The sequence below is a fragment of the Galeopterus variegatus genome, unplaced genomic scaffold (genome assembly GCF_000696425.1).
Source record: "Galeopterus variegatus unplaced genomic scaffold, G_variegatus-3.0.2 Scaffold3468, whole genome shotgun sequence".
Lineage (NCBI taxonomy): Eukaryota > Metazoa > Chordata > Mammalia > Dermoptera > Cynocephalidae > Galeopterus > Galeopterus variegatus.
The window spans coordinates 32987-60869 of record NW_007729579.1 but is presented as its reverse complement, the minus strand read 5'-3'; the positions used below and the strand labels follow the sequence as shown (position 1 = coordinate 60869).

General features: G+C 41.9%; 2 protein-coding genes across 8 annotated transcripts in view; one reads left to right on the top strand and one right to left on the bottom strand.

The window, feature by feature from the left end:
• ARNTL (aryl hydrocarbon receptor nuclear translocator-like) overlaps nucleotides 1-22373 on the top strand; it is a 78714-nt gene extending 56341 nt beyond the window's left edge. For 4 of the 7 annotated variants that reach the window (XM_008585130.1, XM_008585129.1, XM_008585135.1 and 1 more), the window contains 11 exons: nucleotides 551-643; nucleotides 1751-1868; nucleotides 4739-4888; nucleotides 7383-7626; nucleotides 8793-8899; nucleotides 10559-10709; nucleotides 11574-11662; nucleotides 13368-13476; nucleotides 16260-16353; nucleotides 20845-20947; nucleotides 21703-22373. In XM_008585130.1, coding sequence (XP_008583352.1) covers nucleotides 551-643; nucleotides 1751-1868; nucleotides 4739-4888; nucleotides 7383-7626; nucleotides 8793-8899; nucleotides 10559-10709; nucleotides 11574-11662; nucleotides 13368-13476; nucleotides 16260-16353; nucleotides 20845-20947; nucleotides 21703-21863 — 1419 coding nt within the window. In that variant the 3' untranslated portion in view covers nucleotides 21864-22373. Of the gene's footprint in view, nucleotides 1-550; nucleotides 644-1750; nucleotides 1869-4738; nucleotides 4889-7379; nucleotides 7627-8792; nucleotides 8900-10558; nucleotides 10710-11573; nucleotides 11663-13367; nucleotides 13477-16259; nucleotides 16354-20844; nucleotides 20948-21702 lie in introns of all 7 variants that reach the window. The other 3 variants (XM_008585128.1, XM_008585134.1, XM_008585131.1) reach the window with 1 other exon arrangement.
• An 851-nt stretch (nucleotides 22374-23224) lies between these two features.
• LOC103600801 (BTB/POZ domain-containing protein 10-like) overlaps nucleotides 23225-27883 on the bottom strand; it is a gene marked incomplete at its 5' end in the record, with an annotated part of 35868 nt that continues 31209 nt past the window's right edge. Inside the window, one exon of the mRNA XM_008585136.1 lies at nucleotides 23225-24363. Within this exon, the coding sequence (XP_008583358.1) occupies nucleotides 24053-24363 (311 nt within the window). The remainder of the gene's footprint in view (nucleotides 24364-27883) is intronic.

Sequence of the window (27883 nt, the reverse complement as noted above, 5' to 3'; positions counted from 1 at the left end):
CCAGTAAATGGAAGTGTTCAAGGTGAAGACACATGGTGACTGAGATATTGGGGAGGGGATTCTGATCTTACAGTGTTCTTCCAGTCTCAGATTCTGTGATTCTCCATAGAGTTGTTGTAATTAGAGCAATGATTTCTCTGGACCATCATACAATCAAAAGGAAATTCTTAAGCTGAATTCTGCTTTGAAAAAGAACTTACTTTAATTGAGCTTTTCCTTATAATCATTAGACGATGTGTGTGTGTGTGTGTGTGTGTGTATATACAAGGAAAAGATTGTGGGAAAATTGAACTAACAGGTAATACAAATCCTTCCATGAGTTTTTTGAAGACCCTTTGTGTGTGTTTATGTGTGTATCTTCCCTGGTGAGAATCTTATTCTTCTCATAAGGCATTTGTTTTAAGTGTTCTTTTCTCAGGATAGTCAAACTGTCAATGAGTGTCCCTGTGCTTTGGGTACTTAGAAAACAAATCCTTGATTTGCTGTTAGAGTGATTACAAATCATGTTTCCTAAAGTGTGATAAATTGATTATCCATTTCTCCTGATTAGGCAGCAGATGGATTTTTGTTTGTCGTAGGATGTGACCGAGGGAAGATACTCTTTGTCTCAGAGTCTGTCTTCAAGATCCTCAACTATAGCCAGGTATTATCATGCTCTTGTTGGTGATGGGCAGCCTCATAAGAGTCAGAAAAGTCACCCTGTTTTTCAGAATAATTATAGTACACAAGTCACATGTGAAATCCTTCCAGAAAATTTTTAACTTAACAGAGAAATGAATTTAAACTTAGAGAAATCTTTTAATATGTCCCATATTGGAAGATCTGACTCTGATCTGTTCAACAGCTTTATAGTTTTCTTATTAATGCAAAAGAAATATCCCACAGCTAAGGGGTGGGGGATGGGGGGCAAGAGGCTATCTGACAAGGGAGAAAGGAAGGCAGGTAATACAATACCAAAGAATAAGAAACTTGGGAATCCGCCCCATACTGTGTTTGCAATGATGTGTCACTTATTAGCTCTGTTGAACCTCAGCTTCCCCTAAAAATCGATTATAATAACCCATACCTTTTATGATCGTTTGTGGGATCAAATAAGAATAACATTTGTGAAAGTTTCTAGAACTGAGCTTTTCACTTATTATGTCTGCAGAGTTTTTATTCATTCATTCTTTCACTTATTCACACACTAGTGTTTACATGGAAGCTTGGTAGGCAGAAGAACTGAAGAATCAAAATGACATTTATATGAATTAGAATTAATATACATTTAATTTCTCTGAAGTTTGTTCTTTTGAGTCTCAGAGCAGTTCTGGAGGAAGTTTTTATTATTTCTGTTAGCAGATAAGGCAACAGAGGACTGTGCTATGGCATGACTTGCTTGACAACAGAGAGGCTTAAGGACAGACCCCACGCCCTCATTCCTCCTCCTGAGGCCTTAATTGGTGGGCATCAGAAATAAACAAAAAAGAATACAACCAAAGGATTTTTGCCTTAGAGAAGCATGAACTGCTTATATGATTAAGCCTTTCTTCCCGTCACCTTATCAAAATCAACCTCCTGATACCTCCTCTATTATGTCTATATCTAGGCAAAGTGGTTGGACACATGTACAGGTTCACAAATGAAATGTGTGAAATTCTCATTCTTAAAAATATAAAATAAAGGCAAAGCATGTACAGATAGTGAGCACTTGTTGCGTAGTTTATATTCCACCTGCAGCTCACTTGTTTCTAACATTTCATCCCTGCAGAATGATCTGATTGGTCAGAGTTTGTTTGACTACCTGCATCCTAAAGATATCGCCAAAGTCAAGGAGCAGCTCTCCTCATCCGACACCGCACCCCGGGAGCGCCTCATAGATGCAAAAAGTGAGTACAGGAGAAGGCAGCCGCTCACAGGCGGCCCACTGAGTGTGCAGCCAGTGGTAGGGAGCACCGAGGGGTGCAGTGGCCTCAGCCTCTCCCTCCCTACCTCTCTGTCCTTTCTCTGGGTCATAGGTGCTGCCTTTGGCTAAATGGAATTATTTATGTTCTTTTGGATTTGTTTGTGTTTTGTTTTACCTAAAGAAGAAAAAAACCTCAGTGTACAAATTTATGGGGAGGAAGAAGAGCTACTTTGACTTGATTCTTCCTGATTTTTAGATTTTTTTTTTTTTCAGAATCTAGAAATCCTTAGTTGTATGCTCCTGAGTTTAAAGGGCTGAGTTTGGTTTATTCTCTCAGAACAAATTGTCTCTATCTATCTGAGCTGCACATATGCAGCATCATAAGCTAAAAGTAAGAAAACCTCAAATATAAATATGTTTCTTCCAGCAAAGTGGTTCCTCATGAGGTTGGCTCCCCCTCCTTGCTTCCTTCTTGCAGCAGTGGAGCCGCCATTCACATTCTCCCCAGCTTCCTGCTCCTGTGCCCCCTCCTGAGCCTCCTGTGCAAGGCTCCAGCAGCTCTCTTCTCCATTAGTCCTGTGGGAAGCTGTGCACTCCTGGAGCCAGGTGTGGACTCTAGAGGCAGATTGCTGGGCTTACATCCTGGCTCCAACATTTACTACCTGTGTGACCTTGAGCAAGTTACTTAACATCTCTGTGGTTGTTTCCTCATCTGCAGAGTAGAATCTATTTCATTTGGGTGGTTGTGAGGATTAAATATGTTACTGTGCATAAAGCACAGTTCCTGGCACATAGTAAGTACAGTATCAGTGGTGGATTCACACTGGCCCAGTGCAGTGATGGCCTAGTTAGTTTCCTCCTTCCAGGCTCTCCATGTTAATCCCTAGAGGGAAATAGCAACAAAGGATTCTCCTTTAAAACATACACCCTTATTAATGCACCCCTCTTCTTCCTAAAAGTAAAATGCAGTCTCTGGTACCTGTTGCCCTTCACATTCCCCGGTCCGGTACGGGGGCAACACTGAGGGTTGCGATCCGTTGCCGGACACAGACAAAAAGACAAAAAAAAAAAAAAATAAATAAATAAAACATACACCCTTATTAATGCACCCCTCTTCTTCCTAAAAGTAAAATGCAGTCTCTGGTACCTGTTGCCCTTCACATTTTTCCGTAGCATGAGGAGAAAAAGATGGTGTTTGGTCCTTGCCTTTGAGACTGTCACCATACAGTCAGGGAGACAAGGAGATAGCACCATGCATAATAACAGGTGCAGCCATAGAAACAGCACCAGGCATAAAGAGCGGGATAATTAATTCTCACGTGGGCGCGAGGACAGGCATCACTGAGGAGATGACAACCAAGGTGGGTTTGAAAAGATGAATTAATATTCATAGCACCATGCATAATAACAGGTGCAGCCATAGAAACAGCACCAGGCATAAAGAGCGGGATGATTAATTCTCACGTGGGCGCGAGGACAGGCATCACTGAGGAGATGACAACCAAGGTGGGTTTGAAAAGATGAATTAATATTTGCCAGGTGTTGAAGGGAGGAAAAGATTTGTGAACAGGTGCAGAGGTGTGGAGCCGCATGGCCTGTTTGGTGCTATTGGAGCAAAATGTGCAGGGAGGGGGAGGGCTGGGCCAAAAAGACCTTTTGGTCTCTGGGGATACAGTGGAGGGCTCTGAGCCTGGTGGGACAGGCTCAGATTGGCATTCTGGGGAAGACCACTGAGGTTGCAGTGTGAGAGGTAGATTGGTGGGGAGGTGACCCAGGAGGAGCCCTGGGCAGCAGCCACCATTGCTCCCATGATGACTAGGGGGTTCTTTCCCCTCAAATGTGATTTGTAGCCCCCAGCTTCTGCACTGACAAGCAGCCAGTGTTTCATCAGGAGGCGTGTACATCAGAGAATTACCTGGGGAGCTGTTCAACATAGTCACACTCCACCTCCAGAGATTCTAATCTGGTTGGTCTAGAACAGCCAGCCCAATAGAAACATAATGCAAACTGCAAACTTGAGCCACATGTGTAATTTTACATGTGTAATTTTCCGGTAGCCCCATTTAAAAAAGTAAAAATAAATGTAAAATTAATTTTATTAATTATTTAACTCAATAAATCCAAAATATTATTGTCTCAACATGTAATAATTATAAACAATCAAGTTCTTTTACATTCTTTTTTTATACTAAGTCTTTGAAATCCTGTGTGTATTTCACATGTACAGCACACCTCAGTCTAGAAAAGTCACATTTCAAGTGCTCAGTGGTCACATGCAGCTAGAGGCTATGCTTTGGACAGCAAAGAGCTAGAGTGGGGTCCAAGAATCTGTATGTTGATAGAGCATCCAGGGGATTCTGCCCTACACCAGGTTGAAAACTTAAGGTAGTCCTGTTTCTTCCTTTCCATTCCAATATCCAAATCTTGCCCATCCTTCAAGTGCCAGCCCAAGTTCCTCCTCTGGGAAGCACAGGTTGTCTTTACCATTTATCTGGCACTAATCTTGCATCATCCTGTGTTATTATTAATCTTTCCTTAGTGCACTCCTGTTTCCCTTTCTCAGACATGAGTTCCTTTTGGAAAGGAACCCCATGCTATTTTTCTTTTTATTCCCCAGAGCACCTAATCCATTCATCCAGCAGCACATTCTACATGATTTATAAACACTTCCAGATTGACAAAGCACCTGTCCATATTGCATCTGTTAAGGCCTAAACTGGGAAGAAATGTTATTCTTGTGTCATTGTTATAAAACAGTGATGCAGTGAGGAAAGGCTTTGTTCAGGGTCACACTCCCCCTCCTGACAGCCAATACTACTCTCAGTTTATCACATTTTGTGTATTGATTTGCAGCTGGACTTCCAGTTAAAACAGATATAACCCCTGGGCCATCCCGATTATGTTCTGGAGCACGACGTTCTTTCTTCTGTAGGATGAAGTGTAATAGGCCTTCAGTAAAGGTTGAAGACAAGGACTTCCCCTCCACCTGCTCAAAGAAAAAAGGTAATAATTGAGCAGTTCTTTAAAATCTTATGACAAGTGAAGCTTGCTTTCTACAGTGGAGTTCTCAGCAGGGCATGGTTCAGTGGTTCCTAGCTGGTCACAGCGCAGGTCCTGGGACTGTAGCCAGGACCTGCTACCCACCTATATCGTAGGGTGGTTGGGGGGCAGGCAAGAGAGCTAGGGAGCCCTGCCATGTTGTCACGATGACAGATTTGTGGAGACACGTCTCTGTTTAAATTCCGTTTGTTTTAATGTATACTCTCAGCCATAATCCTAACTGCCTCCTCAGCACTCACCAGTCTGCCAAAATTGCTCTTGTTAAGTTCACCAGTGACCTTCATGTTGTTAAACACAAGAACACTTTTCATTTGTCTTCCTTCTTGAAGTGTTCTTTCCTGTGATTCCAAGAAACCATACTCTTCTCATCTCCCCTGTCCTCTGCCACTCCAGACTCTCTTCCTGGTTCCTCTTGCTGCCTCTGCCTCTCTGTCCTAGGGTTTCTTCTTTCCTCTATCTACACTCGATCCATAGGTAACGTCATCCACTCCTATAGCTTTAAATGCCATTTACCTGCCAGTAACTTCCAAGTTTAGATTTCCAGCATAGACTTTTCTTTTGAACTCCAGATTCATAAATTAATTGCTTATTAAATCTACCTGCTTGCATATCTCAAGGGCATCTCAAACACGATACATGTCAAATTAACCACCTGAGCTTCTCCTTCAGTGTAAGTGGCACCACCGTCCAGCTAGCTGTTCATGCTAGAAACCTGGGAGGCACCCTCACTCCATCTCACCACCCACCCCTCAATCCAGACAGTTACTAAGTCCGGCCACAACGAGTCCCATCTGCAGAGTTATCCATCTCCAAGCTTCCCACCATCACTCAGATCCAGGCCACCCTCAGCTCTCTCCCAAGTCTGGTGTAGTAGGCTCCACATGCTTTCCACCCCTCCACATGGCAGCCAGAATGATCTTTTTACAAGCAAATCTGTCAGTCCCCCATTTAAAACCCTTCAGTGTTTCCCATAGATCTTGAAGAAAAGTTCAAAATACTTAACATGAGCATGCCAACCTGGTCCCTGCTACTCCTCTGCTCCTCCGTACGTTTGAGTCATGCTGACTTCCTTTTGATGCCCCAGGCCCCTTTCTAGCCAAGGCCTCTGGACATGCTGTTACCTCTGATTGGAATTTCTTCCCCCTCCCTACCAGCTCTTGTCACCTGGCTCACTCCAACCTTATGTTTTCTTGTAGCACCCTGCAGGTTTTCTTTCTAGTGCTTTCTTCTAGTTGCAGTTATGTAGTTATTTGTGTGATTATTTGTTTCAAGTTTGTCTTCCCCACTAGACTGTAAACTGCATGAGGGCATGTCTGATTTGTTTTTCACCTTATTGCAGTAACCAGCAGAGACTCGATACTTGGTAAACACTCTATAATGGTTTGTTTGTTGTTGAAGCCAACAGATACTCCACACTTAATGTGTCCCAAATTGAAATCTTTTCTCTCTCTTCTGTCTAATCTGTATTCTCTCTTCTCTGAGTCAGTAATGACACCAGCAACCACCCAAAATTGAAAAGTTGAAGTCATCTTCCTTGTCTTTCTTTCCCTTAAGTGTGATATTCATGGCAAATCCCCACAGTTCTATCTCAGCACTTCCTCCTGCTCCCCTCCTTGACCTCTCCCCATCTTCACTGCGCTGCCACAGCTCGGTCCTCATTGGTTCATGTTGCATTATTGTCACTGGCCTCTAAACCCACCTTCCTGCTTCTGGTTTCTACTCTTCACGCATCACTGCTCTGAGAGCATGCAAACCATGATTTGATTTTACTGTTTCCCCACTTAAATACCACTGGGAGCTCTCCATTTCCTATATGAAAAAAAGACTAACACATTTGTTAGCAAATAATCCATGGCCCTTATATAATCTTATAATCTGCCCCCAACCTGCCTTTCCAGCTCTGTCCTCCACACTTCCATTTCAAACCACACAGAGCTCTTTGCAGTTTCCTGTACAGGATATGCCTCAGTGCCTTTATGCATTCTTCACCTTTACACATTCTAGACCTTTAGCCACTGCTCATCCTTCTTTATACACCTCCTACATTGCTTTTCCTGGGGAGCCTTCCTCCGCCCAGGTAGAGTAGATATTCTTTCTTTGGTATATGTAATGCCCTTGTTGTAACTGGCTCTACTATGCATATATGTTGCTGCATGACAGATGTCTATGTTTCTGTCTGCCCCTTTCACTAGATGCTCACTTCTGGAGAGTGAGGCCTCGTTTTTTATTTTTTGAGTCCTTACCTACATCCCAACCCATCATCTGTTGCTTGTGCCATCATGACCCAAGCCCAGCACTGACTCTAACCATGGACTTTGCTTTCCCTCGTTTTTTATTTTTTGAGTCCTTACCTACATCCCAACCCATCATCTGTTGCTTGTGCCACCATGACCCAAACCCAGCACTGACTCTAACCACGGACTTTGCTTTTTAGCAGATCGAAAAAGCTTCTGCACAATCCACAGTACAGGCTATTTGAAAAGTTGGCCACCCACAAAGATGGGGCTGGACGAAGACAACGAACCAGACAATGAGGGGTGTAACCTCAGCTGCCTCGTCGCAATCGGACGACTGCATTCTCATGTGGTTCCGCAACCGGCAAATGGGGAAATCAGGGTGAAATCAATGGAATATGTTTCTCGGCACGCAATAGATGGGAAGTTTGTTTTTGTAGACCAGAGGTAAGAGTCTACATATTACCCTTGAGCAATGATGGTAGAGGATTTTCAAGCCTGAGCTGAAAAGCAGAGAAGACAGCCATCAGCTGGCTTTTCTAAGAGTAAAAAAAGAGAAGTAATGGGGTTTCTGATAAAAGATGAGATTCATTAGGATATCATCATAAAACAGAGATTTTTCTCTGGGTCATACTTTGGCAAATAAAGACAGTTAAGTAGGGTGGTTTGATGTACATTACCGAAAGAGAAATAGTAGGTATGGTATGCTGTCTGCATCTATGGAATGTTTCAGGACCATTACTATGATGGGAATTCTGGAAGGTAGGACTTGGAAGCATTTATTCCTGAGCTATCTAATGAAGTAGTCATTGGCCATGGTAGCCTCATATGGCTAGTTAAATTGAAATTTAATCAATTAATATTAAAAATTCAGGTCCTCAGGCTCACTAGCCACATTTTAAGTACTAAATATCCACATGTGACTAATGGCACAGACACAGAACATTTTCATCATCACAGAAAGTTCTACTGGACAATATTGATCTAGTCCAACCTCCTCATTTTATACATGAGGACCTGAGGCCCAGCATGGGGACTGTCCTACTGCAGGATTCACAACTAATTGGTAGTAGACCTGGCTAAGAACCCAGATGTCCCAAATTTACTGCTGCCTGCTGCCTCCCTTAAGAATATACACAGGTTAATAATTTTTCTGGCTACCAGAGACAGCGACAAAATGCTAGAAAAGAGATAGCCACTTTTCAAGGTCCTTGTGGCTCCAGCTACTGGAGCTTCTGGTATTTGGTTATCCTGATAAGTAGGCTGTAAAAAGAAGAAGCTTTGCACTGGAGTTTAGATTTCTACCACATTTTAACCTAATTAATATGGTTACCATTTTAAAGCCTTCTAAAATTTGATTTCTTATAATAGTCCCTTTGAAAGGCTTCTTTTCTTTGTTTTCCCCTGTTTTTATGGACTTGATTAAATTCAGATGCCTGGAAAAAAGAGGAAAAAAGATCCCCATAGTAAGCCCTCTGAAAATCCACCCAGCTTTTTTGCCTCCAGCTTTGACCTTGTTCTCATAGACTGTACCAGGGTCCATCCACTGAAAAGTTGCTATTAATCATCTGAATGGCTTTTTCTTCTTTAAAAATTTTCTTATTCCCTTTTAGGGCAACAGCTATTTTGGCATATTTACCACAAGAACTTCTAGGCACATCATGTTATGAGTATTTTCACCAAGATGACATAGGGCATCTTGCAGAATGTCATAGGCAAGGTAAGCGGGTCTGTATGAAAGTTCTTAAGTTTAAAGTGTCCCCCTGCTTCTAGATTAGTCCACATGACCTTCCAGAGAAATCTGCCCCCGTCCATGTGGGAGTCAGCCAGCCCAGGACTCTTCACACCAAAACATCTGAGGAGGGGAGGCTAATGCTCCCATGCACTGTTTATCCCCTTACAGATGCCCTACCCCTGACTACATAGCAGTTTTCTGTACATAGGTATGGCAGTTTTTGGAAGGCATCTTTTGTTCATAGGGTTTACCGGGACCCTGTAAAGTTTTAGTATGGCCCACACTGATCTGATTCTCTTTTCCACACAAGTCTGCATTGCCTCTTGTATTTTCCTTCTTTACATAATGGTGTGGCCACATATGCAGCCGCCTGAGAGAGAAACCAACACTGAGCCCTTCCTTCACTGTGTCTCCACTCCACTCCACAGGACTTCACCTGTTCATTCACCCCAGATATGCATTTCCAGAGTCCTTTTTTACCACCCCTACTGTTGTGACCTGGTTCAGGCCCTTAAGCCCACCTGGAGACCTATGATAAGACTCCTAATGGGTGTCCTTGCTCCCTCTCATGCCCAGCCAATCTTCCATAGTTAGCCCATTTCTCCTCGGATAGATGGAGCCTGATAATGTCACATTACTGCTTGAAAACCTCCTGCCTTTAGACTCAAGCCCAAAGCCTTTTACAGACATTTGAATTCAAGACTTCCACCTCCTGGCCCCAACCCAACTCCCCTCAGTTTCACTCCCCATCCCTGTGCTCCAGCCACACTGACCATCTCACTGGTCCCTGCCCACCAGACCCCGCCACTCCTCAGGCACTTCTGGGTTCTTTTCCTTTCCTCCTCCTCTTGGCAAACTTGCAAGGCTCTGATCTCTTCCTCTGTAGCCTTCACTCACTCCTCTCTTTGAGGGCAGGAGTCATATACCATCTCCTCTTTTATCTCCATTGCCTGGCATGTGAAAGGTGTTCATAACATGTTACAAGAAAAGAGTGGGGTTTAAATAGATGAGTGGCTTTATCAATTCAGATGTCCAAAAACTGAGCTAAGTGCTGTACTGCCTTTGTGCTTTGTGATAGGTAGAGCATGGCCCCTTTGGATAGTGCTTCTCATTTGCTGGTGTTCACATGACAGCTGATTTCAGTTAGATGTGTGGGATGTGATCAGTTATTCCCTGGAGCTTTATCTTCACAGATTCTGGCAAATAGTAACAAATTCACAAGTGAAGTGAAAAATGTGAGTTAGACCCTCAGAAACAACCTGTTCTCTGAAGTGCTAACCACTGCCTCCCTTGATTTATTAAAGAGTGATGGGGGCCGGCCCGGTGGCACACTGGAGAGTGCGCCGCTTGGGAGTGCGGTGGCGCTCCCGCCAAGGGTTCGGATCCCATGTGGTGACCGGTTCCCGCTCACTGGCTGAGTGCGGCGTGGGTGCAACACCGAGGGTTGCGATCCTTTGCCGGTCCCCGGTATGGGCGCGACACCGAGGGTTGCGATCCCGTACCGGTCAGTAAAAAAGACAAAAAGGAAAAAAAAAAGAGTGATGGTGTTGCAGTCTGAGTACCTTTATTATTTGGTATTGGGTGTCCTGTTTAATATATTGGTCTGAGGAAACAATAATGTTCACAGTTTCTCTGCATTTTCAGTTTTACAGACGAGAGAAAAGATTACAACTAATTGCTACAAGTTTAAAATCAAAGATGGTTCTTTCATCACACTACGGAGTCGATGGTTCAGTTTCATGAACCCTTGGACCAAGGAAGTAGAATACATTGTTTCAACCAACACTGTTGTTTTGTAAGTGTTTTTCCTGTATCAGAAGCTCCCTTGCTTCAAAGAGAGATGCCTTGGGCTCCTTATCTGGGGAAAGGGGGTACAGGCAACGGCCACTATCACATCCTTTAATGCCACCTTGCTAGTATCTTGTGAAGCCTCAGTATTGGCAGAAGCCAGAAATGGTTATTAACAAAGGACAAGCTTCAGTACTCATATCATGCAGGCCCAAGCTTGTGGAATTGCTCCAGGAAACATCAACATTTCCTACCACATAAAACAGTCAACCTTTGAATTCCACAGGCCCTGCATGCTGGGCATCCTCTTGTGCTGCTGTGGAAGGGAGGGGATGAGAATCCATGGAAGGTTCACATAGGCTCATACGGGCCTTGGCAGAGGATGGGTGGGTCTCCATGTATCCCAGGGTGGTGGCCTGAGCAGTGGCAGCTGGAATGCCATCTCTAAGGCTGCCAATTGCTAGTGAGCAGGGAGAGAGAAGCCTTCTCTTTGGCCAGGCCTGCTCCCCACACTTTCTCCATGGTGTCCAAACCCCACCTGTGGCTAGAGCTGAGTGAGGAGCTGGGGATGGGTGTGCTGCAGGCTGGCAGAAGAGGAGGTACAGGGACAGCGGGGTGTTGCAGCCACCACCTCTGCTGGACTGTGTCCCACAGGAATTAGGAAAGCCCAAGCAGGCAGTGAGGCCAAAGGCCAGGATGCTGTCCATCATGTTATCAAACAGTGAGGAGACCTGTTCAGCCACTCACACAGACACTTCATTTTCTGGCCTGTCCAGGTCCAGAGTGGACACCGGACACCTTGGCCAAGGTGAAAGGTACATGGTTCTGAGCAGGCCTGACTCACGTTTCCTTATTGCTGGGATCTTCACAGAGCCAATGTCCTGGAAGGCGGAGACCCAAGCTTCCCCCAGCTCACAGCATCCCCTCACAGCATGGACAGCATGCTGCCCTCTGGAGAAGGTAACTATGTACTGCCGGGGCACTGGGGCTTGCCCATGAGAAGTTCTTCTGGCCAAATACCCTTCCCCAAAATATTTGGGGTCCCCTGCCATCATATTCTGTGGAATGAGGGAGGCCTCAAGGAGATGATGTGCTGATTTCCCCATGAGTACCAAGGACACTGTCATCTCACTTTCTCTGTTGAGCATGGAATTCTGGGAAGTCATTGTTGCCCTTCCTGAGGCTGCGTGCACCCTGGAAGCTGTTGAAATAACCAACTCCTTGCTCCTCTTGTGCTTTACTCCTTCTATATTGCCCAGTGGCTGTGATGTGAAATGTTCTCTGTGATAATTCTGGGAAGTCATTGTTGCCCTTCCTGAGGCTGCGTGCACCCTGGAAGCTGTTGAAATAGCCAACTCCTTGCTCCTCTTGTGCTTTACTCCTTCTATATTGCCCAGTGGCTGTGATGTGAAATGTTCTCTGTGATTGTCACTGGCTCCTGTGGTTGGGAGGAAGGTGTCTGTCGGTGCTGGGGTGTGTGTCCTAGCCAGTGGGCACCCTCCCCAGGGCTTGGCCTTAGCCCCTGACCTCCACACTGGACTCATCCTTCCTGGGACCACCTCTGCTTGCATGGCTTCAATCCCCACCACTCCATCAATGCCTCCTACATCCACGCCACCAGCTCTACCCTCTCCTGAGCTCAAGATCTGTCTCTCCAACTGCCTCCTAGACAGAACCACCTGGAGTCCCAGAGTCACCTGAAATTCAGAATATCCCAAACTGATTCGCTGCACTCCCCATTCTAGTTGGTTGTGTAAGCCAGAAACCTTGACTCCTGCCTCTCTCCATTATATCTAAACACAAAGTCCTGTCCCTTCTCTCTCTTAAACTTCCCTATCACCACTGTTGCTACTTCACTCTCCTCATCTGCTGCCTGGATTATTGCAGGTAACTTCCTAATTCTCGTCTCTTTCTCTCCACTCCATCCTCCACTATAGTTTGTTCTCCATGCAGTAGACTATTTAATAACCCAAACGTCATTCAGTGCCTTTTCTGTGTAAAGTGCTTTGGTATACCTTCTCCCCGTTTGGAGACTGTCCATATTCATTTGTATAGCTTCCAAGGCCCCTCATGATCCTGTTGGTACCTGCACTCCAATTTCATCTATCATGCCGTTGTCATTCAGGATGAATTCCTCAGAGGAGTCTCCCAAGTTCTGTCCTGCCTCAGTGCTCTTGCACATGTTGCTTGCTGTGCCTGGAATGCTTTTCCCTCCTTACCTCTCTACCAAACTAATTTATGCTAATTTCTCAAGACTCAGCTCAGTTAACCTCTTCCAGAAAGCTGCACTTGGCTTGGATGAGTTGGGTGCCTTGTGCCTACCTGTCACACTTACCACACTTTGCTATAGCCATTGTTCATGTTGTTAGACTGCCCTTGAGGGCAGTGGCGCATAGCACAGTGGTATTTGGGAAATGTTTTTTTGAGTGCATGAAAGGAATTAGAGGCTTCATGTCAACACTTTTGCCTCTGATCCTGAATGTAAGCTTGAGCCTTTCCCTGCTGGAATGCCTTTTCCTGACAAGCTGTGGCATTAATGGCCCTCAGGGCACAACCTGTTGTTGAACTTCAAGTAGATCATGGGATGAACTGACTTTAATTTAACACATAATAGCATTTCTTCCTCAGTTTTCCCCTTTCCCACTCTCAGATTCCTTTGTTGTAGGTGGCCCAAAGAGGACCCACCCCACTGTTCCAGGGATTCCAGGGGGAACCAGGGCTGGGGCAGGAAAAATAGGTCGAATGATTGCTGAGGAAATCATGGAAATCCACAGGCAAGTAACACCTTCTAGTTGCTCTGTTTAAACCAATGATTCTCAACGTGGGACAATTTTGCCCCCCAGGGGATGTTTTGCAATATCTGGAGACATTTTTGGCCATCATAACAGGATGGAAGGTTGCTATTAAACATCTAGTGGATAGAGACCAGGGATTCTGCTTGCTAAACATCCTACAGTACACGGGACAGTCCTCCTACTCCCCACTCTCAACAAAGAATTATCCAGTTCAAAATGTCAATAGCACCAAGATTGAGAAATTCTGCCTTAAATAAAGAAGCAAAATCAAAATAGGCCAGAACCCTTGAGGCAGCTCAACTTTCTCAATACTTTGTTTATGGCTCAAGGAGCTTCCAAGTGAGGATGGACATACATTAACATTATAGGACTGCAGGAGTAGAGCTGCCAACTGCTAGAGAGTGATCTGGGCCTTAGCAAAACATTCACTTCTTCCAATCAAAAAGCTTTCTATGCTTAGTAATAGGGACCAACCAGATCAGCTAGTAATAGAGGTGGCTCTCTTGGGGGAAACTTTCTTTCCATATAAAGGAGCTTACAAGTAGTCCACCTGGGTTTGAGTCCTGGGCTTGCTCTTTCCCTGTCTGTGCTTAGGAGATTCACGTAAACCTCTTGGTTTCCGTTAACTTAAACCATAAAAGGGAGGCACTATTTGTCTCTCAAGGATTGTATTAAGATTGTGAGGGAACTCAGGAAATTTCCTGGAACACAGCCTGACATATAGTGAGTGCACAAAAATTGTTCACTAAATCTAAGTCTTTAAGAGAATCACTGAGAGGAAAGCAGTTATTATAAGCCCATCTAAATCTGGGGAATGGAGAGCATGGTAACCCAATTCTTAGGAATACAAACTTAATGAAACAATCACTGGATCGATTCTTCCAGAACTGGAGGCTGTCCTGTTTACCGTTTGGCCACAGAGGGGCTCTTACCCCGTGGTTAGTACAGTTATGTTCTAACCCCACAGAATTGGCGGGTATACCTCACACATGCTTGCCTCTGCCTCAGGAAGAATATGTGGGGATGTGTGCAGTATAATCAACTTCTGACCAGCCACTGCATACCCTGTGCTATGCTTGACACCATACAGGACAGTATCAAACAGAGTCCTTGACCTCAAGGATCTTAAAATCTCTAAGTCTACTTTATGATAATATGAAAAGGGGAGAGTATATAGGCTGAAGCAAGCAAGGGAGGAAGGGTTTGAACTTGGTCTTAGCCAGGGTTTGCGATGAGGCCGGGCATTCCCTCTAGAAAAGCCAGGCACACTCTAGTGGGCATGCGAGTGGCATGTTCAGGGTCAAGAAGCAGGCCACCTAATTGGGCAACCTTTGTGTAGGAAGGAGCCACAGAGCTATGATGGGAGATTGTTAAGAATCCCAAGAAATGATGCTGAGCAGTTTGGACTGGAAGAATATCAAAACACTCCGTTTATGGTAGGATGCTGAACAGGCATCCAAAGTGTTGTGCTAAGCTTTGTGGAAGTTGGATTGGAATAGGGAGAGATGAAGGTGGGCATGTTTGACAACCCAGGAATGAGGCCTTATCCTATAGTCATGACACTGTCAAAAACAAAAAAATCAATAGTCTAAGAAATAGATGTTGAGAGATGAAATAAGGAATGATGAAAAGGCGATTCCAAAATAGGGAACCTGGAAAAATAGTGGTTTCATAGAGTTAAGTAGGGAAAGGTGGGAGATACTCAGCAATTTTTCAGCAAGCAATTAGTAGCCATCTATGTGTGCTGAAAGTACGTGATATATAGTTGTCTCCTGCCTTTGAGAAGTTTATAATCCAGGAGACAAAACTTGTTCACTCACAAACAAGAGAACTAGGCAGTACAGGTCAAGAGCCAAAAGACTTCTGGGCAGTGGAAGAGTGGTCCCTGGGTGACCCAAAAGCTGCATTCATCCATGTAGGAGCTGAGAGACTGGTGGTCACACAGCTATCACCACTCTCTCTCTAAACTCTAGCTCCAGTGCTAAGCTATGACTTCCTTTCCTGAGGTCCTTCAGCCTGACAAGAGTTGATATGGATTTACAGTTCTGAGTCTTTCCTTCTATAAATGTACTATGCTGAGAGAGATGATAGTTGAGAAAGGCCTGGGCCCTTTTTTCATCACCTGCCGCCTTAGAAGGCTGATGTTGCTGCTGCTGCTACTACTAATACTAGGCTACGTTTTAGAGCCTGTGTCCTCCATTTCCTAAGAGTCATTCACTAGCTAAACACTGTTTACGGGGAATAGCATAAATCATTTGCTGTGGATTCCAGTTCATGGTTTCAGAGATGGAGGTTGAACTTCTAAGGTCTCTTCCAACTCATCTGGATTCTGTGAGGAAATAAAACTGGCCACTTACTTGAAATATGCCAACCTGAATCCAAATCCTAATCCAAGCAAGGCCTTTGTCAGTGAGATGCTTGACTCCAGGGTCTATATTCTAGATCAGGTTCCTGCAGAACAAATCCAGCTTGTCACCTGTTTTTGTAGGTAAAGTTTTATTGGAACACAGCTTCACCTGTTCATTTACATATTGTCTGTGGCTGCTTTCAAGCTACAATAGCAGAGTGGAGTAGTTGTGATAGAGACCATATGGCCTACAGAGCCTAAAACAGTTACTATCTGGCCCTTACAGAAAAAAGTTTGCCAATCCCTAGTCTAGATCTTTATTCTCCTCCTCCTCACCACTACCCCTTAATAAAACACATACACTCCACTGAAAAAAAGAAAAGGCAATGTAACTAACTCTTCCCTTCTCTGACAGGATAAGAGGATCATCGCCTTCCAGCTGTGGCTCTAGCCCATTGAATATCACAAGTACACCTCCCCCTGATGCCTCCTCTCCAGGAGGCAAGAAGGTAAGGCTGATGACTCTAGCTAGAGCTTCTTGTCCAAGTTCTGAAATGTTGGGTGTAGGAATGCAGCATTACAATTGTGGTTGCTGTTGGATTCTTTTTCCTCCTTGAAGTAAACGCATCTGTGTGAGGCTGGGTACAGTGCATACTAGTGGAAATATGGAGGCTTGCTGACATCCCCAGAGGATTTATTCCATGTGAGTGGAGGAAGGCAGAAAGAACATTCTAAGGACTGGGGACCTGTCAGTCCATTTCAGTGAGGGAACAATTCAAGAGTTCCCATGAGGGATGGATTAGTGGGTACCTCACATAAAAAAGCATCTCATTCTCTGATTAGTAGTGTCTAGGGCAGGCACTGGAAGCAGCAATATCACCAGCAGTGCTTTGGAAGTCAAGCCATGCTTTATAGCTGCAGAATACTTGGGGATCTGCTACCTGGATATCCTGTGTGTGACAGCATTGGGCACAGGTAGTGTATCAGTCACTCATGAAGAGAAGGCTAGAAGACTACACTATAAATAGGTTTAGAAGTCACTCATTGGTTTTCATCTTTACCAGAGAATTTACCAGCCTAGGCCCGTGTTAATCATAAATCATAACTCTATTTATAGTGCTGATGTCAGTATAGGTTAGGACAGCCCAAGGGCCAGCATTTTGGACATTAAGTCTTTTTACCCCTATCTCCCAAAACATATACATACAGAGAGAGTATTAGGAATGTACTCCCACAGCACAAACTATATCAAAAGCAAGGCAGAGATTTTCAAACTGGGCTCCTTGGAGGCTCAGGTTACCAAGAGCTGTGGTGCTACTAGGTGGGATGGGTACAGTGGTAGTTGGTAATGAGAGAGGGTAAGGGCAGGACTCTTGCTTCTACCAGGGCAGCTTTACTTCTGTTTTATATATGAATCTTCTGCAAAAATTTCTATTTGAAAAAGGGTTTTGCTCCCCTATCCCCCCAAAATAAGGTTGAAAACCAACAGATTAATGAGTAAGAGCATGGTCAAAGTAAAATAGTCCTGAGATTGAAGCCTGGCTTTGCCATATGCTAGTAATGTGACCTTGTACAATTTTCAAGTCCTAGTTTTATGATGAGGTTAATATTGGTTAGCACAGCCAGCATCTTTGCACATGAAATCCTATTATGAGATAATATGAGGGCTCTCCAAAAAGTTTGTGGAAAAATGTAATTAAAAGATAATATGAATCCTCCCATGAACTTTTTGTGAAGACTTCTCATATATGTGAAAGTGCTTGGTCCTTGGTAATGACTCAGAAATTTATCACTGATAGATGAAATCTGGGCTTCGTATCCCCATTGCTTGCTGGCTATGCTCTAAGCTCTGTTGTTATACCCCTATATCCTTCTTCCATACTGAATCCACCATCTCCTTAGGGTGGTCTTCCCATCTCAGCTTCTCAATTCAACTTTTAGGTACTTGACTTCCTGGTAATGACAAGGATTCTACTACTCGGTTTTGAAAGGTTATCACTCCAGTATATGCTTAAATATTACTCAGAGAACTTCCATATACATTCTCTCATCTTATCCTCACAACTTTATAGATGATAAAATCCAGGCTCCCCAGCATTTGTTAATAAGTATGGCCCAAACTACAATCCAGGTCTCATGACATTCCGATTCTGTTCACATCAACAAATGCAAAAAATCTAAAGCTATGCTCTACATCATAAAGCCTCAAGTATTTTGAGGCATTTATGAAAATTTTTTCCTTTTCTTTGGGCTTATAAAAATGGGTCTGGGTAATGAATTTAAATAAAAAGAAGTGGAATGAAGAAAAAGTGGGTCTGGGAGGAGAAATTTTGAATGTATTCTCTCATGAGATGAGTCCTCAGCAGCAGGAAATGGTGTACCAGACTGACAAGAGTAAAGGTGGCCCCATGCTCCCAACCCTTCCCAATCACTTTCAAATATGGCAGGTCCAAAAATGAACCACTTAGCCTATAGTTGTTTCAGTCAGGATCAAGTTGAAAAGGGAGGTAGTGAGCCTCTATAGGTTCAAGGATAATATGGACATCCAGAGGCACTAAGGCAAGTTCAAATAAAGCAGCAGTTGTACAAATGTCATCTGTGATCTTCGGGGGCCCAAGACCCTTTCAAGAGTCTGCAAGGTCAAAGCTATTTTCATAATAATGCTAAAACGTTTTATTTTTCCTACTGCATTAATATGTGCATTGGTAGTGCAAAAGCAATGCTGGGTGATAGTGCTGGTGCTTTTGCAAAATCAGAGCTGTGGCACCAAACTGTACTAGTAGTCATTGTTTTTGTCACCACCACACATTCGTAATTTTAAAAATAAATAAATAACTTAAAAGCCAGTTTCATTTAATATCCTTACTGAAGCAATAAAAATTATTACTTTTGTAAAATCCTTGGGTACACATCTTTTTAATACTCTGTGTAACAAAATGAGAAGTATGCATAAAGTGCTTGTGCTGCAAACTGATGGTTGTCTCAAGAACAAGCGCTTGTGCAGTTGTTTATGTTGTGAACTGAACTAGCTGCTTTTTCCATAGGACACCATTTCTACTGTAGCAAACTATGGTTATTAACACTTGGATATTCAGTATAGATTTTCTTGAAAATGAATGAAGTAAACCTGTCTCTTCAGGGAAAACAACTGACAGTTATTTGTTGTCATTGACAAAATTTGAGTTTTCATGCAAAAATTGGAATTTTTAGAAAACTTGTATCTGTTACATTGAGCTTGACAGCTTCCCAAAACCTAAAAGATATTTCTGATAAGATAGGTGGTATTAACAATGATGATGTTTTGATGATGCATAATGAAGTATATCAACATTTGGAAGATCTGCATTACTCAGTATACCGATTTTCTAAATGACCAATGCAAGATTTTTCAAAATCACTCAAGGGTAAAAAAGATCCATCGTAAGTGTCAATGGATTTTAATTCATTGATATGGTTTCAGATTCCACTTTGCAACTATCCTTTAAGAAACTTCCACTTGTCAAGTTTTGATGTAATATCAAAGAAAAATACTACAATTATTTGAAAAGGCTATTAAAATATGCCTCCCTTTTCCGACTACATATCTGTGGGAGGTTGGACTTCCTTCATATACTTCAATCAAACAACATATCTAAACAGGCTGCATGGAGAAGCAGATATGAGAATCCTGTTGAAATCTATTCAGCCAGCTATTAGATTTGCAAAAATGTAAAAGGATGACACTCTTTTTTTTTTTCCTTTTTGTCTTTTTTCGTGTCCGGCAACGGACCGCAACCCTCAGTGTCACGCCCGTACCGGACCGGGACCAGCAACGGGATCGCAACCCTCGGTGCTGCATCCGCCCCTCGCTCAGCCAGTGAGCGGCCGGTCTGTATGTGGGATCCGAACCCTCGGCAGGAGCGCCGCCGCGCTCCCAAGCGGCGCACTGTAGCAGTGCGCCACCGGGCCGGCCCAGGATGACACTCTTTTCACTGACTTTTTTTGTTGCTGTTTTGGAAAACAGTTATTTTTCATTAAATGTTTATAGTAAATATCGGTAAATATAGCCTACATAAAAAAAAGTTCTTTGGAGTCGTCAATAACTTTTTAAGAATGTAAAGTGGTCCCTAGACCAAAAAGTTGAACTGTGGAGATAAAGTTATAATGCTACCTATGGTAAGCCTGAAATCCCTGGTTCTCCTGAAATCCAGCAGCTCCCAAACTGCTTCCTTACCTATATATCAAAATACTTCTCAAAGGATGCTCCTCTATGAGACTCAGCCAGCGGAAGGAAGCTTGAGGTCAGGGGAAGGTGGAGAGGCACAGATTTTGAGACAAATTTAGAATTCTGCTATTGAGGAGTAGTAATCATGCTCCTCAGCAGCCTATTTTCAAGAACTTAAGCCACAGGTTACTGAAGCTGGCACCTGTAGTATACCTAGTGATGAGAGATTTACTTCTAGTGTTTTTTGTTCATTTGTGACTTCTTAGAGTTGTCTCTTCACAGCTTATTAACAACCCAATTTATTTCTTCTTCAGCACCATCTACGTATACCTAGTGATGAGAGATTTACTTCTAGTGTTTTTTGTTCATTTGTGACTTCTTAGAGTCTCTTCACAGCTTATTAACAACCCAATTTATTTCTTCTTCAGCACCATCTACTGCTATAAGATATTTTACTCCCTTATAGAGGAAATGCCCAGCTAGGCTCATTGAAGTTTAGGCCTTGGGCTTAAAGAAATATGTGAGCAGCATGATCCCAGGGAGTTGAATGTTCTAGGGATTTTATTCAAACTTTAAGTTGCCTGTATGGACTGAATCAAATGAGAAAAGAATAGTTTGGGGAAGAGGTTTTTTCTTGCTATGACCACTCCTAATAGTTCCTTGTATGAAATCATCCAATAGGAAACTGAAGCCATTTGAAGTGCCCCACCTCCTTCTTTTTCCAACATGCTTCATTTTCTTGGTGACACTGCACATAACTAATTGAAAATTCACACTTTTCTCCTTTTGTTTATAGATTTTAAATGGAGGGACTCCAGACATTCCTTCCAGTGGCCTACTACCAGGGCAGGCTCAGGAGAACCCAGGTTATCCATATTCTGACAGTTCTTCTATTCTTGGTAAGTGGCATTATTATTCATTCCCACTGCAGTGAGCTTGCAAAACATCTGGCATAAAATTAGTTTTAAGAACTGAATTGTATAAAACAATTTGACAAGAACAAAGTAAAAGTTAAAAACTTATTTAAGTCTTTGCTTCAAAGATGACTTCAACGTTTGGGTTTTGGGGATGAGAGATTTACTTCTAGTATTTTATTTATTTATTTACTTACTTACTTCTAAGTTTGTCCCTGGAACTCAAGAGGAGGCTAGAGCAGCCTAGACATAGGCACAGTCTCTTCAGAGGTAGAGCCAATGAAGGTTCACAGATAAAGCCTAGAAGGGTGATCAGTAAGCATTCAGAGAGCACCAAATGTCATTAAATGATGAGCGTTTGCTTCTCCCATCCCATCTATCATTTTTTTACTCGTCTTTCTAGATCTTTCTTTCCTAACTTCTCCCTTCCTATTTTCCTTTCTTTCTATAACTTCCTCCTCTTAACTGGTTATATCTGATTAAGATGAGGTCAACTCAAATACTTTTAACATTTATTGAATTTTATTGCACCTTGTTCTTATTTCTAAAAAGTTGGTTCTTTCCTCTGAAAAACAGCAACATAAAAAAAAAATTAATTATGGCAGTGCAGCTGAAAAAGCAGTCTTTGTCAGCCTGCTATTAAATATCACTTTATTAAAAGTGTGCTTAGGAACTGCTTACTAAATCTAAATAAGCTTTTGTATTTTTTATCAGTGATCAATCTTTATCTCCTTCCACAGGTGAGAATCCCCACATAGGTATAGACATGATAGACAACGACCAAGGATCAAGTAGTCCCAGTAACGATGAAGCAGCAATGGCTGTCATCATGAGCCTCCTGGAAGCAGATGCTGGGCTAGGTGGTCCTGTTGACTTTAGCGACTTGCCATGGCCGCTGTAAACACTAAATGTTGCTTTGGCAACAGCTACAGTATCAAAGTGCATTACTGGTGGAGTTTTACAGTCTGTGAAGCTTACTGGATAAGGAGAGAATAGCTTTTATGTATGGACTTCATAAAAGCCATCTCAGAGCCATTGATACAAGTCAATCTTACTATGTGTAACTTCAGACAAAGTGGAACTAAGCCTGCTCCAGTGTTTCCTCATCATTGATTATTGGGCTAGCTGTGAATAGCTTGCATTAATTGTATATTTTGGATTCTGTTTGTGTTGAATTTTTTAATCATTGTGCACAGAAGCATCATTGGTAGCTTTTATATGCAAATGGTCATTTCAGATGTATGGTGTTTTTACACTACAAAGAAGTCCCCCATGTGGATATTTCTTATACTAATTGTATCATAAAGCCGTTTATTCTTCCTTGTAAGAATCCTTTACTATAAATATGGGTTAAAGTATAATGTATTAGACAGTTAAATATTTTTAATAAATGTTTCCCTTGTTCTATAAATAGTGTTCCCATTTCATCTAATTAGGAAAAAAAAAATCCTACATGCTGTTATAGGTCTGGTATTGCCAGTTTCTACAGTGGGTATGTTAGGATCATCCATGCCAATAACATTTGCAGTGCCTTTCTGGCCTTCACAACAATTCTGGGACTTGCATAATTTCCCCATGCAGTTAGCTTAGCTGTACTATTAAAACAGTTTCCAAATTGTTGCAATTTTAATTTGTGACAACAAAGATGTTATTGCTTACACACAAATTTCAAATCTTCTGAAATGATAAATTCAAGAGTAGATGTAACAAATTGGCTTCTCTACTGCCCCCTATCTACTACTTCTTGTAGTTGTCTGGCTTCAAACGAAGTGTCTCCAGACCCAAACCACCTAAATATTTCTCATTCCTTCTTGAATTGGGCCACAGAATATTTAAAATAGCATTTGCATGAATAATTTGCTAAGCATAGCAGCACAGTATAATGGAAAAAGCACTGAACTAGTGTCAGAAACTGGTTCTGAAACTTAGGGTTACTACATGACCTGGGAAAGTCATTTCACCCTTCACATCAGATTGAACTAGAAAATAATACCCTCTTTTCAGCTCTAATATTGTTTTGAATTTATAGTATATGGGGGGGTCTTCAAAAAGTTCATGGAAACATATTATCTTTTAATTCTATTTTTCCATGAACTTTTTGAAGTACCCTTGTATTTTATAATTAGTAGGGAATTTAAGTGCCACATCACACATATACCAAATTAGACTTCCTTAAGCTATCTGATTTTTAGTTAGTTCAACAAGACAGGAAATCTGCTAATTATGTCTGGGACTAAAAATCTGGTCAAGGTGGTTATAAAGTTGGTCAGAAACATTAAAACAATGGAATTTTATTTTGATGAAAAACTCGAGTTTACAATCATTTAGTAAATGAAGAGCAAACACTTCATTTTCCTATCTCATAACTCTTAAGAAAAAAAGCATTAGTAAATAAATATCTGTGAACAGATTAAGGGTAAGGCAGACTGGATAATAAACCACCTCTGATGTTCACACTCCCTGCATATGACTCACTCTAAAAGGGTGAAAACGGCACTGGAAATAACTGAACTGGTAAAATATGGGCATTGAATTTCATCCTAATCATTCAAATAAACCCCAAAAGATAAATACTCATTTTTTGCTCATTATGGGCGGCAAACTATACACATTTTACTGAAGGAATACTCTGATAGAAGCACTTATTTAAGTGCATCACAACCATAAAATGGCTTGACCAGTTCCATTTAACCACTATTTATAAAGTGCAACTATATAACATTCTGCATTTTATCTGGGGTGTGAAAAATATCAATGTAGACTGAATAGTACCCCAGCTGCCAATTTCCACCTCTTCTGAAAAGACCTAGATGTATGAAAAAGGACTGTCCCCCATACAAAGAACCAATTTCACAAACCTAACAGTAAACAAATACATTTAATATAACTGGAACCTCAGGATGCTAGAGTTGTACTCATTTAAAAAACCATTCAGCTACCTTTGGTCTTTAAAAAAGCCTACACTGCAATATCCTAAACATTGTTATGTGCATCTCACAATGAAGAAGAGTGGCCTTGCAGTGCAGAATGAGGAGAGTACAACATCACTGTGAGGAGAGTAGCATGCTATGGTTTCAAGGAACATTAGCATCACAGCATTGGATTCTGTGCATCAGGATCGAGGTCATTGTTGCCAGAAGGGGGATGGATAGGGAGAATATCCAACTCATCCACTTGTGGAGTTGGGTGCATAACTACCAGCTGATCCTGGGGAATGTCTGCGGCAGCTGCAGCAAGGTTGGTGATAGATTTACTCTTTACGCACTGGAAGTCCACATGCCGACTCTTTCCTTCTTCCTTCTCCCAGGACATTCGAATAAAGGGTCTTTGGACATAGTTGTAAATCACTTCTGGGCGGCCCCCAGGCCTTTTCTTTACTTTTTCTTTGTAGGTAGGATAACCTGGAGGAAAGAAAGATTTTTTAAAACTAAGGATACACACATACACAATATTTCTTGCCCAATTTTGCCTTAGAGGGCTTTTCTACTACAGATACTGAACAAATGGAAATTGAAACAAAGAAGGGAAACCAATATTCCATCTACCTAATCATCAGCCCAACAGCCAGAATCTAAAGTCCTACTGATTTAATTCACAAAACCTTCCATCATCCTTTCAACTCCTCAATACACCAACCACCAGGAAAACAGTCTTAAAGTGGCTGTATGGAGGGGATGGGTCCCCAATATAATGGTATATAATCTGGAGCAGATCTTGGGCTCTAGGTGTGTATCCTCAATATTCCTTAACTGTTCTCTTTACAGGATTATCTGGCCTAAAGGCCTGCAATTTACTGCCACATTAGCCTTCTAGTTTCTTATATTGCTCCGGGTTTTTTCCTTCCATTTTATGAAATGACAAAGAGCTGTACAGCCGGTTCTAGATACCTCTGCACTTAGATCAGCAAGGCCAACATTTTAGCCTCCTATATCATTTTAACATTACTAGTCCCAACAACCAAGGAGTTAATTTCAATTCACATTTCCAAAGCAGCTTTCCCAACATTTTAGCCTCCTATATCATTTTAACATTACTAGTCCCAACAACCAAGGAGTTAATTTCGATTCACATTTCCAAAGCAGCTTTCCCTAATTAATTATACCTTCTTCCTTTGGATTACAGCCACTGAAGAGTAACAACTACTAAAGGTAACTCTAGATTTTCAATTACTTATCAGTAAGGCAATTTCTGCAAAGATATACTGTCCTTAGAAACTATTATAAGTCTCTTCCCTACTTTCTACTAGCAAGAATTACTAGTTTGGACCATGGATTGGCTAACATTTTCTGTACAGTGCCAGGCAGTACTGTAAATATTTCAGGCCTGTGGGTTACAGTTTCTATTGAAACTACTCAACTCTGCCACTGTAAAGTGAAATCAGCCACAGAGAATATGTAAATGAATGTGCAGGTGTATGTTCCAATAAAACTTTAAAAAAATAAATAAAACATGCAATGGGCTGGATTTGGCCCCTGGGTCAAAGTTAGATCATAGAATCAGAAGAAAAATAGAAAGGCTTCACATAGTAGGGGTTCCATTAATAATTACTGCATAAGGGAATGTATGCAGATATAACTTGGCAGCTAATATGTTCAACTGTGTGTGGAGTGTGTATGTGGTGGGCATGAGGGAGGTGCGGCAGGTTAGCAAGGCTAAAAACCTTCTGAAGACCTTCTGTAGAATGTCTTCTTCATTTTACACTTCCAGTCAGTTACCATTTGAAGGGTAGCACCAGAGGTCAGAAAGGCCACCATCTCTATTTCCTTGTCCTTGATCCCTCATGGACTATTAGAAAGTCTTTAAAATTCCCATCTCATCATATTTCATTTGTCCTCCATACAGAATTACCAGTCTAGTCAAATGTAATTACATTATATCCTTATTCAAAAACTATCAATGGTTACCTCATGCTTAAAGAGGAAGGTCTGTACTCCTTAGCATAATATGCAAGGCTTTTTTACAACTTGGTTCCAACCTACTTAATCTCATCTACTATCATGCTATATTCCCTCTAAACCTAGAGCTCTCAAATATGCTGGCCACATTAAGCTTTTCATTTTTCCCTAAATATGCTTTGGTGCTTTTACACATATTGTTCTGCTCCCTGTTCCCTCTCTGCTCACTCATCCCTGCAGCTCCAACCTCTTTTCTCCCTGGCAAAAACATTAAGACTCCCCACAATTTCAATCATTCACTTCTTATGCTACATAGCACTCCCAGTATAACAACACTTACAGCACTAAATTGTACTTACCTTTTTGCATGTCTGACTCACTTACTTAGTGAGTTTCTATACGGCAAATCCAGCATCTTTATCTAGTATCCCTGGTGCCTAGCACAGTGCCTGATAAGTTGCAGATACCAGCCAAATATTTGACAAAGAATGAATAAACTACCAGGTATATCAGTTACAAGTGATAAATTCTTCCTGGATATCCATCTTACTGAGGAGAACATTTTTTCCTTTAAAAATAAAGTCTGTCCCTGGTTTCCAGATTTACCAACCTATTCATTCAACAAGTAATTGTTTAGCAGCTACTTCATCAAAGAACTGTAATATCAGGTACTGCCTTAAAGGTGTTTATGGTTTATTGGGGATAATGAAATTGTTCATAAAGTCCAAGAACATTTCAAACAGCAAAAGTATGCACATCAGGAAAAGTGTTAAGGATATGGTGGAGATATAAAGAATTTAGAAGAAGGATGAGATCCAATGGGCTAAAACAGAAAATGCTTCTTGAAGGCTTTCCTTGTGCTGGATCTTAATGGATGAGTAAGACTGGGATAGGCAGAAACAATTGGAGAGCAATATAGGCAAAGAGAATATCATTTTTCGGAGAGAATGGCATAAGGTAAGCTACAGAGGCAAGAACATACAAGATGTGTTTAGGAGATCCTGAGCCATGTATGGTTGGAGCAGAGGGTCTGTATTGGGAAACAGTGGAAGGTAATGTTAGAAGATAAGATTCGGGTCATCTGGGGGAGAACTTGGAACAAATTATACTCTTCATTAAACAAAGAAAATCTCAGGTTTTTTTCAAGCTCAGTTTGTTAAAATCTTGCAGAGAACAAAATTTTGCACACAGGTCCAAAATGACAGAATTGGGAAATCAGGGATTTTGTACAAAGCTGAGCCTTCAGTGACAAGAGCCAGTCCTTCCATTGTCTTGCCATTCTTGCTCAAGATGCAGAGGGTAGAATAATTCATAATCACATTGAATTAAAGACTTCATTATTCAGTCATGAATTTCCTGTATTCTATGGTAACCATAATTCAACAATATTATTTCAGGGTTTTCTTTCTTTAAACTTCAGACTCTGTTCTAAGTCTCAGTCAAGTACTCTTGACAGAAGAGAGCTTTCCACTGACTTCAGGACAAGGTTCCTAATGATGGGAGTAAAACCATATCTAATATGGTCTGCTAGATGGAACAGAAAACCCATGCAGTCCTAAACTGCCTTTAAAACCCAACCCTATGAGGCTGAGAGATGTTGTTCCACTAAGGGATAGGTGAAACCAACAAAACCCAAAACCCCAAAGAAGTGCCTTTCAGTAGAACTGTAGTAGGGAGAGTGATTTAGGCAGGAGGTATTTGTGCTTTCCCACCCTACTACCACCCTGGACACATTTTTGTTTAACACCACCCATCAAACCAAAAATCCTGCTTGTAATTAAGTAGAATAGGCTTTACACAGACCTGACTATAGCAATATCTGAATATGAATATGGTGCCACAGAACTAAAAGTATTTTTTTTAATCCAGCCTTATATTCCTTCTCACACATCCAAGTTCTATCCTGTCCTCCCCATGTCCCTTATACACCAACTCAATCTAGCTCCCATGAAAGTCAGTACTCTAATAATAAGAATTCTTTTGAGGGAGTTGGGATTGGGAGGGCAGGGGCATAGAAATGGGTAGG